The sequence below is a fragment of the Nicotiana attenuata genome, unplaced genomic scaffold, assembly GCF_001879085.1.
Source record: "Nicotiana attenuata strain UT unplaced genomic scaffold, NIATTr2, whole genome shotgun sequence".
Taxonomy (NCBI): Eukaryota; Viridiplantae; Streptophyta; class Magnoliopsida; order Solanales; family Solanaceae; genus Nicotiana; species Nicotiana attenuata.
This window is the reverse complement of record NW_017672203.1, coordinates 197,716-210,470: the sequence shown is the minus strand read 5'-3', so window position 1 is coordinate 210,470 and position 12,755 is coordinate 197,716. Positions and strand designations below refer to the sequence as shown.

Sequence of the window (12,755 nt, the reverse complement as noted above, 5' to 3'; positions counted from 1 at the left end):
AAAGAGAACTAAATTTACTGGAGCGCCGAACGACATACCTTCATTCTAGAAAGCAGAATCCAACCAGTGATTCCACTGAAGTATCAGCTTGCTACCAATTTAATAGAGAATTAGCGAAGCAGAGAGCTGCACTAACAGGAGCCTCATCTTCTACCTTGAGAACAGGTTCTACCTTGAGAACAGGTTTGCGCGCTGACATTTTGTTATCCTTGAATAAACTATGTGATTCACATGTTTTGTATGCTCATAACTTCCTCTTATGTTTTAGTATAAATGTGTTCACAGTTAATGATTCCACTTTTTCTGATAATGGGAAAGATGTACATGATCGTTCTCCCGTTTTTGAAGTTGGTAAGTGCGAAAGTATAGTGTTCAAAGTCGTGCAATCTTTCAAGACTCAAATTTATATGATAATTCGTTTTTTCTTAGGGTCTACATCAGGAACGTGTAGTGAACAATATAATATTACCATGCGTAACGCTACAAGCAAAGGTTCGTTTCCATCTAGCTTTAATGTCATTTCAGTCATTTCTTTTTCAGGACTGACCTTTTTCCATTCTGGTAAATCTAAAATATATAGGTCGTACATCTAAAAAAATGTGTCTCTGGAACACTAATGACTTGCCCAATAGTCCTTATATACTGAAAACTGTGCCGAATTGCAAATTTTGTAGAGCCAAAAGATTTCAATATGAATCACCGGGATTTTGTTGTGATAATGGATCAGTGAAATTGATTCACTATGGACTACCTGCTAAATTGCTAAATCTTTATTTAGGAAACTCTGAGGAGTCCAAACATTTTCGTACTTATGTTAGATTGTATAACAATATGTTTGCATTTACTTCTCTTGGAGTGAATTATGATAGAGATTTAGCAAGAAGAAATTGTGGTATTTATACGTTTAGAGTTCAAGGGAAAATGTATCATTTCATAAATGACCTCCTGCCTTCAAGTCAAGCAGCAAAAAATCTACAGTTATATTTCTATGATACTGATAATGAACTAGCAAATCGGATGGCATTCTCTGACAAGCTTAATGAATCGGTTATCAGGACTTTGATGGACACATTAAAAGTTAATCCATACTCTATCTTTTTGAAATCTTTAACAGATATTCCAGAATTATCAAACTTCTACATTGCGCTTAAGTCCGACTCTGGTTTAGATCAAAGAACATATAACTTACCGACATCATCTGAAGTAGCAGCAATATGGATAGAAGATGAAAGTAGTTCCAATATTTCTCTACCACATATTCGAATTTATACACATAGTAGTAAAAGCCAATTGGTAAATTACTACTATGGTTGTTATGATCCATTGCAGTATCCATTACTATTTCCTTATGGACAAAAGGATGGCATTGTGGTATTAAAAAAATTATTCGAACGAATAATACTATTAGCCATGGAACTTATTGTGAAAATGAACAGCTACCAAGTGTAGAAAACATGTGTTCAGTCGACATGCTACTTGACATGGAAGCAGAACTTCTGGAAAAAAAGAAAAGAAAAAGAAATACTGTGTCATGCCGTGAGTATTATTGTTACAAGCTTCAAATGAGGGACGATGAAGAAAATGGGGTTTTACATGCCGGAAGAGTATTCCAACAATACTCAGTTGACGAATTCATCAAGCTTGAGACTCAAAGGTTAGATTTCTATTCATTTAATCAAGATTTATTTAGAATTGATGCGTTAGCGGGGATTCTTGATGTTCTAAGACACGGAGAGAGAGAGAGCCATGCAACATTGGCAGACAAAGTTTTCTTCCTGCAAGTTTTATAGGAGGTCCTAGGGATATGCGCCGACGATATATGGACGCTATTGCGTTGGTGCAAAATTTTGGGAAACCTGATATATTTTTGACAATGACATGTAATCCATCTTGGCCAGAAATAGAAAAACATTTATTGGTAACAGATGAGGTACAAAATAGGCCCGATTTAGTTAGTCGTGTGTTTAGAGCAAAGGTAGAAGAGATGAAAACAGATATTCTAAAGAGTAATATATTTGGAAAAGTTGTTGCTTTTATGTACACTATTGAATTTCAAAAGCGTGGTCTTCCACATGCTCATTTTCTTATCATACTCAAAGACGAATATAAATTGTTAACTCCGGAAGCTTATGATAGAGTTGTTTGTGCTGAAATACCCGATTCTGATAAGAATGATTACCTGTTTTCAGTTGTTACTAAACATATGATGCACGGACCTTGTGGTAGTTTAAATCCTAAATGTCCTTGTATGAAGAACCGAGAATACTGTAAGTTCAAATATCCAAAAGATTTTGCTGATCATACATCAAAAGGAAAAAATGGATACCCAATTTACAAAAGGCGAAATAACGGTAAACGTGTAAATATTAGAGGACAATTTCTTGACAATTCGTGGGTGGTTCCTTACAATCCATATCTACTGAGCAAATTTAACTGTCATATTAATGTTGAAGTTTGTTCTGATATTAAAGTTGTCAAATACCTTTATAAATATATCTGCAAGGGACATGATAAAATTGCCTTTTTCGTACATGCTGATGATCCAAATATTGAAATAGATGAAATCAAAGAGTATCAATCTGCTAGATGGGTATCTCCACCAGAGGCAACTTGGCGTTTATTTGGTTTTCCCATTAGCGAAATGACTCCATCTGTTTATCATCTTCAGCTACATCTTGAAGGACAACAATTTGTCTCTTTTAAAGCCACACAGACCATAAATGCAATTATAAATAATCCCATGATTAGAAAAACAATGTTGACGGAATTCTTTTTGATGAACAGAGAAAATAAAGATGCCAAGAAACTAAATTTACTCTATAAAGAATTTCCAGAATATTTTGTATGGTCCAAACAATATAAAATGTGGACACGTCGACAACAGGGCACTGTTATTGGACGTATTGTGACATCTCATCCAACAGAGGGGGAAAGATATTATCTTAGATTATTATTAATGAATATTAGAGGACCAAAATCATACCAACATTTGCTAACTGTTAATGGAATATGTTGTAGTACATTTAGAGAAGCCGCAGAAAAACAAGGATTATTACAATGTGATAATAACTTGGTTGACTGTATGTCAGAAGCTGTAAGATATCAAATGCCTTATAGTCTAAGACGTTTATTTGCTACACTTTTGGTATATTGTAATCCTGCTAACCCAAAAGAACTTTGGAACCGATTTGAAGATTCTATGTCTGAAGACTTCAAGATTTTGCCACATTTGAATGAGAAACAAATTCGCCGTATGGCTTTAGATCATATTAACAACATTTTGCATTCAATGGGTCGTGATATAAATGAATTTGCACTTGTACCAGAAAGAATTGTAGCTTCATCTGCTGCTAGGGAGGCTCAAGATTCTCATTTTGAAAGAAATATAATTGTTAGAGAAGAAGATTTATTACTAGAAACAAAATTGAACAATGAACAGCGAAAAGCATATGATGTAATCCTTGATAGAATATTTACGAATAAATCTGGAGCTTTTTTTATCGATGGTCCCGGAGGAACAGGCAAAACTTTTTTGTATCGTGCATTATTGGCTGCTGTACGATCAAAAGGATTCGTAGCTTTAGCAACAGCAACCTCTGGTGTTGCAGCTTCGATTCTTCCCGGAGGACGGACTGCTCACTCCCGTTTTAAATTTCCTATTAATATTGATGAACAATTCTTCTGTAATATTAGTAAGCAGAGTTCGCTTGCATCATTGATACGAGATGCCAAACTAATTGTGTGGGATGAAGTATCAATGGCCAAAAAACAATTGATAGAAGCTTTAGATTTACTACTGAAAGATCTAATGGATACAAAGACACTCTTTGGTGGAAAAGTTGTCGTTTTTGGCGGTGATTTCAGACAAACTCTTCCAGTTGTTCGGAGCGGAAAAAAAGAGGATTTCATACGAGAAAGTTTATTGCATTCTGAAATCTGGAACCAATTTGAAAAATTGCGATTATCAGTAAATATGCGAGCAAGAACAGATCCTGCTTTTTGCGAATATTTGATGCGAATAGGGAGCGGAAAAGAAAAAACAAATTGCCAAGGTAAGATTGAAATTCCTGATTGTTTCATTGTTCCTTTTATAAGTGAAAAAGAATCGTTGAATCTTTTATTTAGAATAATTTATCTAGATTTATATACATCTGCTTGTGATATGTCTTCTACAACTTCTCGTGTCATTTTGACAACAAAAAATGATTTCGTTGACGAAATAAATGATATGCTAATAAGTCAATTTTTAGGTGAATCTAGGACATATGTAGCGTTTGACGAAACTATTGAAACTACCGACCAAAGTCAATATGAAGATTTCTTGCATACTTTACACCCAGCTAGCTTGCCTCTGTATAAATTAACTGTGAAAAAGAATTGTCCCGTTATTTTACTGCGTAATTTAAATCCGTGTGAAGGTTTATGTAATGGTACACGACTTATATGTTGTAATTTCGAAAGACATGTGATAAGTGCTAAAATTGCAAGTGGTGACTTGAAAAACACACATGTATTTATTCCCAGAATACCTTTGTTGTCTTCACAAGATGAAAACCTGCCTATTCCTTTCAAAAGAACACAATTTCCTATTAGATTATGTTTTGCTATGACAATAAATAAAGCTCAAGGTCAGACGTTAGATTTTGTTGGAATTTATTTACGAGAGCCTGTTTTTTCCCACGGTCAGCTTTATGTTGCTTTATCACGAGCAAAAAACTCAAGTTCTGTGAAATTATTGATCCGACCACCAACACCTGATAGCAACGATGATCATACAACATACAATGTAGTATATGATGAAATCATTCAAGCGTCTCTCTTGTGAATTAACAGTAACACTATGAGCAATCACTTATTTGAGATTTGATGTACATCTGACTGATATCCTACAAAAAATTGATCCTCAGCATCTACAAATTGGATTGATATCACATAGATGTTAACTGAGGTGTCTCTGCATCTTGAATCCTTGCTTCACTAAAGATCCTAAAGATGGAATACTACTTGAATATTGCACTAACTATCCGGTAAGTAATTTTTTTCTTGAATATACATCTAATACTTGAAACCTTGCTTTGATTAATAATTTTGCGTGTGCATCTATATGTTTACATGTTTGCCTATTTCTGGACAGATTCCAATAGTATACCAAATAAAATTCTTCTTCTTCTTTAGCTGTTGAAAATATGATATCTCCTTATCTTCTCCAGAATGAATGAAAGAGCTTGGCTTAGTTTCTGCAATGGAGATCTAAAATGAATTCGTTCAATATCAACTTACTTCAGATAATATTCCACAAAACTACTTGATGATTCCAAGGTAAGTTTCTTTAAATAGTTTTAACATGTTATTTGACGAAATTTTCTAAATTGTTTGAGTTCTTTAGAAATGAATGACATCTTAATATTTTCATTTTACCTTTTCAGTTTCCCTTAACTGTATAATTTCTTTTGCTGAATACTTCTGTAGATCCTGAAGACATATTTGAAAAAAGAACTGTTATTCTCGCAGCTTCTTGCCATTATTGGTTGCAATAATTCTGCTAGCTTTAGGTTTGGGCGTCATTCAGTGTAGACATAAAAGAACAGAGAGTTCAATGCTAAAAAAGATAAAATAAAATATACTATTTTTGGTACTTGGCAACCATAACCAGATAATCAAATAGTATTGTTCTCTAATTGTTTAGTTTTCTTATCAACTTTATGGTCTAAATTCTCTACTTGTATAAACATATTGCAGGAAAATTGGCCCACAACCATAACAAAGATCATAACAGTTCATTGCTTGGTCTGCTTTCTACTTTGTCACAACCATTTATAATTCTTGATCTGGGTGCAGAGCCTCAAGAAGTCAGACGTTTAGCATGCCAAATAGTAAGTACTTCTGTGATAAATTCAAGGCTTTTTACTAGACTTAAAGTATGTGCATGCATAAACTAAATTTAAGATATTATATCTTATTATTTTTTCAGTTTCTACCCAATTGAAACCTTTTCTGTATGAAAGATTATTTTTCCTGAAAAATATGGCTAACTATGTATAGATACTCCTCTAGATTTCCAACTTAGTAACTTTCATCTTTGCTGGCATCTATAGTTAACTATGATGTTATGTTCTATCCATGATTTGTTGTTCAGTTAGGTGACAAATACTTTGCTGCTATTAACAACAATGAGATAATGCTCTGTGCATTCTAAGATCCAGAATCTATTTCAACAAGGAGACTGATCTTTTAACAAGGTTTAGATAGTTCGCTGCCTTAACAAATTGTTCCACATTTTTTGCGTAAATAGTTGTAAGTAGTGTGTGCCTATGTTTGTGAAGGCAATTAATATTAATTTTTGGATATTGGAGCAGCCTCTAAATGTTTTGCAACAACATATTATACTTGAATGCATGTACATTTTCAAAAGTTTACAACGTTTACCGCATGATGTTTTCCTTTATACTACTGATGTCAACGCTTACTCTTTAATAAAAGATTTACACAAATATCATTTACATAATTTTAATTTTAGTTCAGTTATAAAAGTGTGTGGCCATGTTTAACAATTCACTGCCACTAAAATATTGATAAAAACATTTTTTTTTCTTAAATGAAATATTTATTATCGAACATCACTAAACACTTTAAAGTTTATCTTATATAAACTACGTCATTGAGGGCGGGCTATACATGGGCGACAACCAGCTAGACTACATTAGAAGTCCAAATTAACAAATGAGACAAGCGGTCATTTTTCCTTCAGATTTAGTTACCTCAGTTTGTTATTTGTATAATATTTGTGTTTGTCAAAGCTACATTTTCAGACAGAAGCTAAAAGCTAAAGAGCTTCAACGCATCTTATGATAACTTATGATAGAGTCAAGCTATGATGGAGTCAAGGTAATGTCCAATAGATTGCCTTTATCTCAGGTTTGTTGAGAAAGTAAATTAATTTCTTAAATTATCTTACGACCAAGGTTTGCTAGCTATGATTATAATCATATTTATCTGTCTAATATAAATATTTGTTGAATTTCTTCACTATTCAGATAAACAACAAGGTTTAGGTGGACTCATTTGGTCATTTTTGTGCAATATTGGTAACATCGTCTTCTGCCAACTACACTTTCAATCTGTCAAGGTAAGTATATGAGTTCAAAAAAATTCTCACACTGCTACGTTCACGATATGGATAACTGTTCAATATGTTCTAATATGCTATTACTAAATGCTCCACCCTCAGATTGCAGTTATATTAAGCTGCCTTTGTTTAATATGCCTACTCAATTGTGAGATGCTGCTACTCACTCTATGCAATATACTTTTAAGGGCCATGAGACAACTTAACTACCAGATAGACGAGCGTGTGAGCTCTAAGGTTTTTTATATTCGGTGGAAGGCAGGTTGAAACTCTGCCGCAAGCAAGTGAAAGTTGGATAACAAAGGCTAAAGTGTGCATGTACTGAGATTTGAAAAAAAGAGCCAGTTGTAACAACCTGATTACCTGGTAGTCAACGACAATGTATTGGTGCTCTTCTCTTAGGGCTCAAAACAACTATGTCAATAGTGGCAAGAGAAAGATTCATTACTCAGGTCCGATGCTTAACCTTCTTTGCCTTTCTAATACAAACTTATATTCTTTCATTAATTTTACTCTATCTATTTTTTGGTTTCTTACAGGCTTATTCTTGATTTTTGATTTTCTCTGTTTTCCTCTTGTAGATCACCACTTTTCTGATAGCAATAGCAGAACGGAGAATTGAAATTGAAGAGCTTCAGTATACGTTGCAGCTGAAAATGACTATGGAATCCTTAACAAATACTAACTCACCATCAGGAACAGTAAAGATTCAAATTTTATGAAGTGCATCAGTGAGCTGTCATTTCGTCTATATCAAGAACAAGTATATGCGAGCTGACAATGGCAATCCCAATTTATAGTTATTTGTAGACCTTTGTCTTTTTACTTAGCTTATTAACCAAAAACTCATGTGATTTCAGTTCGTTTTATGATGTTTCCCTCTTCCACTGACCTTCAACAACAAAAAATTTCCAACAACCGAACTTCTTATGGTTGAAATCTTACGGTATGTGCTTGAATTTGTTCAGGATGTTCTTCAGCTCATTTTGTCGCTGTTGCAAAAAAAAATACTAGCTAACATGTGAAGATGGTTTATTATGTTGAAAGCAGAGGTTTTTCTATGTGGGTCAAGTGAATTTTCGTTTACTTCTTTACTGTGGTACAATATTTTAGTCATTGTCACAACTTCGTTATCAATCATTTACAAATTCAGACGACTTGCACAAACAAAATTGTGAACACATTTTTTGTTCACAATTGATCTAATTGGTCCAAACCAAATCTTAATTTAATATCCAACATTCTAATACCTATCACAATGATTCTCGATAATTAAATTCAATCCAACACTTCGAAGACCAATAGACATGCGTCTATTGTGTTTTTAAAATTCCTTCAAACAAACCATTCCAAACTAATAACAAATATGCAACGAATATTTAATTTTTTACAAATCAAATGAAAAAGTAAAAAGGAGAAGTAAAGTCTAGCATATGATGTATATTTATTTAACTTCTAAAATACGATACTCATATAATGTTCGTATTTTCTAGCACATGGAATGCAAATAACGTACATTGGCCTCTCAACTGGAAAAAAAATGGATATAAAGTGGATAAGTGCACCATTTTGTAACAAGTTACAAGGACTTTAGTTTAGATGCTTGTCAATCGATAGATCCTATCCCTGCAACTGACCACTGTTGGGATCAGTATAACTTCTTGCTTTCTGTCAGAGCAACATATTTTATTTTTTGAGTACTGCTGAAGGGTTAAATCACTTTTGGATTTACAATTATACTTCTGCGGAAATGAAGTAGCAAGCATAATTGCTCAAAAAATTGATACTTTAGCTCTAAACTGCCCCGTGCAACTTCTTTTGAATCTACTGCTTCAAATAATCATAGAGGATATATGAAAACTTTAAGGTTATTGGGCCCGGACATAGCCCGGGCTCATCGTACCTAGTCCCTGCGTATAAGAAAGCTTCTTCTTTCTTATAGACTCAGAATTTTGCATCACATTCACATCAATCTACTTTGTTGGACGTTGCATCCGAACCAACTATTTTTCATGTAGAACATAGATTTATATATGAAATCTACTAAAATTTAAAATATTAAATCTGAATTCATAATGTTAAAAGTAGAAAGAGTTCAATGCTAAGAATCTTACACGTCGAATTTATTAATTTGAAACGTTGAATCCATTTGTCTTTGACTATAGGTAACTATCCATAATGTCACGACCCAAACCGAGGCACCCGGTGCCTTACTCAATCAACTACCAACGTAACATATCTTTCTTATCGTACTATCATTGGTAACTGGGCCAACATGGCCACAACGCGTAATGTATAACTATAACTGGGAAAGCACTGTATCTATGAACCATCTTTCTTAAAACATGAATAAATATGGGCCGTCAAGGCCTTTGACATACTGTACAAAATAAACCTCCGTCCACAAAGCCTCTAAGAGTATTTGACATCAAATGGGACAGGGTACCGGTCTACCCATAAGTCTGTAGCAAAATTCTGACACGATGACTCATAGACTCCGCTGTAGTCTTACCGATCATTCGCTGAATTCTAACCTCGTTACTATGAGGGCTCGTCAAACTGATTGTCTATACCTGCAGGCATGAATGCTGTGTCCCCAACAAAAGGACGTCAGTACGAATAATGTACCGAGTATGTAAGGCACATAAATAAGTATATAAAAGACATGGAAGAAACTTAGAGTAAATGACTCAACCTGTAAGTCTGGATAACTCTGTAAATCATGAAATACTTATAGTGTCATGCATATGCGTATGAATGTCATGTCGTGCATAGGTACATGTGTTCATAACATCATCAAGCCTCTGAAGGAATCCCATCATATCATATCGGCCACTATGGGCAAAATCATCAACGTATACCAGCTGATCAGGTGGTGGTGTGTATATAATGCCGTAACCTTTTCCCATATATATATATATATATACACGTATATATATATATATATATATATATATATAAGTAAAATGTAGAAGAAAAAGATGGGGCAAAAATTAGGCATTTACAATCTTAAAATAAATTATATATTTGAACTCGTGGGGTTATCGGTGATCGGGTTTTGGTCCGAGCCTCGAGTTGGGACCATGTGGTCCCGGGGTCGAATTTTGGTATTTTTGGAAGAATGCTAGGAACTTCATATCTAGGCTATGGGATTTTGTTATTGAGTCGTTATTGATATTATTGAATTAATTATGCCTAGATATCGTGGTTTCGGAGTCGGATTATAAAGGAAAGGCGGTATTTGAGGGTTGATTGCTATTCTTTGGACCGAGGTAAGTGTTTGTTCTAACTTTGGCTTGAGGGAATAGGATTAGAGTGTTGTTTGCTATTTGCTAATTGTCGAGAACGGTGTATAGGCATGGTGATGAGTATCTATACGCTGGAGTCTAGCATGAACGTGAGTCTCATTGGTGTTTGTTCGGATTCTGTGATACCTCTTCCTTGTTAAATTGATAAGTTTCATAAAACGTGAAGAGTTTGAGGATGAATTATGATTTGTACACTCTTGGAGCGTTTGCTCGAATGAGAATATTACAATTGAGTAAGAAGTGCTCAAAATAGAAAGTGATCTAATTATTCCCTTATCGGGACGTGTAGTTTATTATTGTTGTTGCTCCCTTGCCGGGATTTAAGTATTATATGTGTTCTACCTTGCCGGGATAGTTGAGTTGTTAGTTGTACCCTTGCCGGGACTTAGCTGTTACTTGTTCTCCCTTGCCGGGATGTTTAATATTGTTTGTCTATCCCCTCGCCCTGTTTGGTTGTGATTGTTGTTTGGGTGAGGAAGAGTGTTAATGCACGAAAGGTCATTCCGTGCCATGTTTGAATGTTAATGCACGAAGGATCAGTCCGTGCCATGTTTGAATATTATACACGAAGGGTCATTTCGTGCTATGTTTTGATCATTAATGCACGAAGGAACATTGCGTGCCCTGATAGGAGAGTTTATGTGAGGAAAAGCACGAAGGTAAATGCCGTGCACTTTACTTGACCGTCTTGGTGAGAATGAGAGTAAAAGCACGAAGGTTGGTGCCGTGCAACTGTTGATTATCCTGTTTTCCTTAGTTGTTGTAATTGTACAGTTTCTTTTCTCTATCTACTGATTTTATATCTGAACTGCCACACCCCCCATAGCATGCTCCATGTCCCTTTAACTGTTTAATTTCTGTACTCTTTTCCCTTGTACATATATATATCTGCATAGGTTATTTTTGATAGGTCCTGTCTAGCCTCGTCACTACTTCGCCAGGGTTAGGCCAGGCACTTACTAGCACATGGGGTCGGTTGTGCTGATGCTACACTCAGTGCATCTTTTTGCACAAATCCAGGGGCAGCTTTTGGACCTCGGCAGCAGTATTGATCGGGAGCTGACTTCAGTCCAGGGACTTGCGAGGTAACCTAGCTGACGTCCGCAGGCCGGGGTCCCTTCCTATTGTACTTAGCTTGTTTTCTTTTTGTATCGAAACATCAGCAGTGTATCTCTTATTCAGACCTTGTTTGTAGTACTCTCTAGTAATTCGTGAGTAGTGACACCAGTTCTGGGTAGAATTGTATTTAAACTTCCGCATTTGTTTTCCACTTATCTATGTTTCAAGACTTCCGTTGTTATTTAAATGTCTCGTTTTGCTTATATTGTTGAAATATTATCAGAATATGTTTTAATACTTGGCTTGCCTAGTTTCAATAGTAGGCACCGTCACGACTCCCGATGGTGGGAAATCCGGGTCGTGACAGAGATTCACACAGAATAGCCAATGCAAACCATAGCAGTGTAATTAATCATATAATCAATTCAACTAATTAAATACACTTCCAAATTCTATACCAAACTGAAATAAACTATATATATTACACAGCAACCACATCTAGCTGCAGGTAGCAGAAGAAACAGAAAGAGGATATTTGAAAGTATTTGCATATTGAAAAGTGATCGACTGTCCTGGTTTGAGCGGCTTTCCATCATTAACAAGACAATCATTAAATTTAAGTCTTCTGAAAATTGTAGGATTTATTAATCTTGCTGAACTAAACCACTAAACCAGCCACAACTCAAGTGAATGTTGGAGATGCTACAACTTCCTTCTGAGACATAAACATTTTCGACAATGGCAGTGTATGTTGGAATGCCACTCGGTAGTGTCCCTGAGGCACTTTGGTTTACTAGGATGTTGTCTTTTGAACATGATGTTGGCCCGATTCTCTTCTCTGTTCAATCATCCAAAAATAAAAAAAAATGATGCATTCAAATAAATGATCTTCTTTAGAGTTTTCGAAAATATAATTTATTAGAGGCGGATCAAAGATTTGAAAGTTAAACAAGATTCTTAACACTAAAACGCATCTTGCTTAAGCTAATGTAAATATGGGGTGTGAGATGCAAATGGGGAAGTTAAAAAAGAGAAAAAACAATAAACCTAAATCATCGCACTTCTGACCGCTTAAACTAAATATACTCGATTAATATATAACGTATGAAAAATTCATGTCTAGTCTATGTATACCGACTATAAACAATGAATCCGGCAAAGATCCCTAAAGAAAATGCAGAGTTCGGACTGAAAATCAAAATATAATCCGTGTTTGCAAAGTCATTAAAAAATAACCATTATTTTGCTAAAACAAAAAGAGT

The 12,755-nt window shown here is 34.9% G+C and overlaps 1 protein-coding gene across 1 annotated transcript; it reads left to right on the top strand.

Moving 5' to 3' along the window:
- The first annotated feature begins 1,819 nt into the window (after positions 1-1,819).
- Positions 1,820-11,523, top strand: LOC109212291. The gene is made up of 4 exons (XM_019375924.1): positions 1,820-4,052; positions 7,035-7,126; positions 7,708-7,827; positions 11,455-11,523. Exons 1-4 carry the CDS (start codon positions 1,820-1,822, stop codon positions 11,521-11,523), a joined length of 2,514 nt encoding a protein of 837 aa, XP_019231469.1.
- Positions 11,524-12,755: the final 1,232 nt, after the last annotated feature.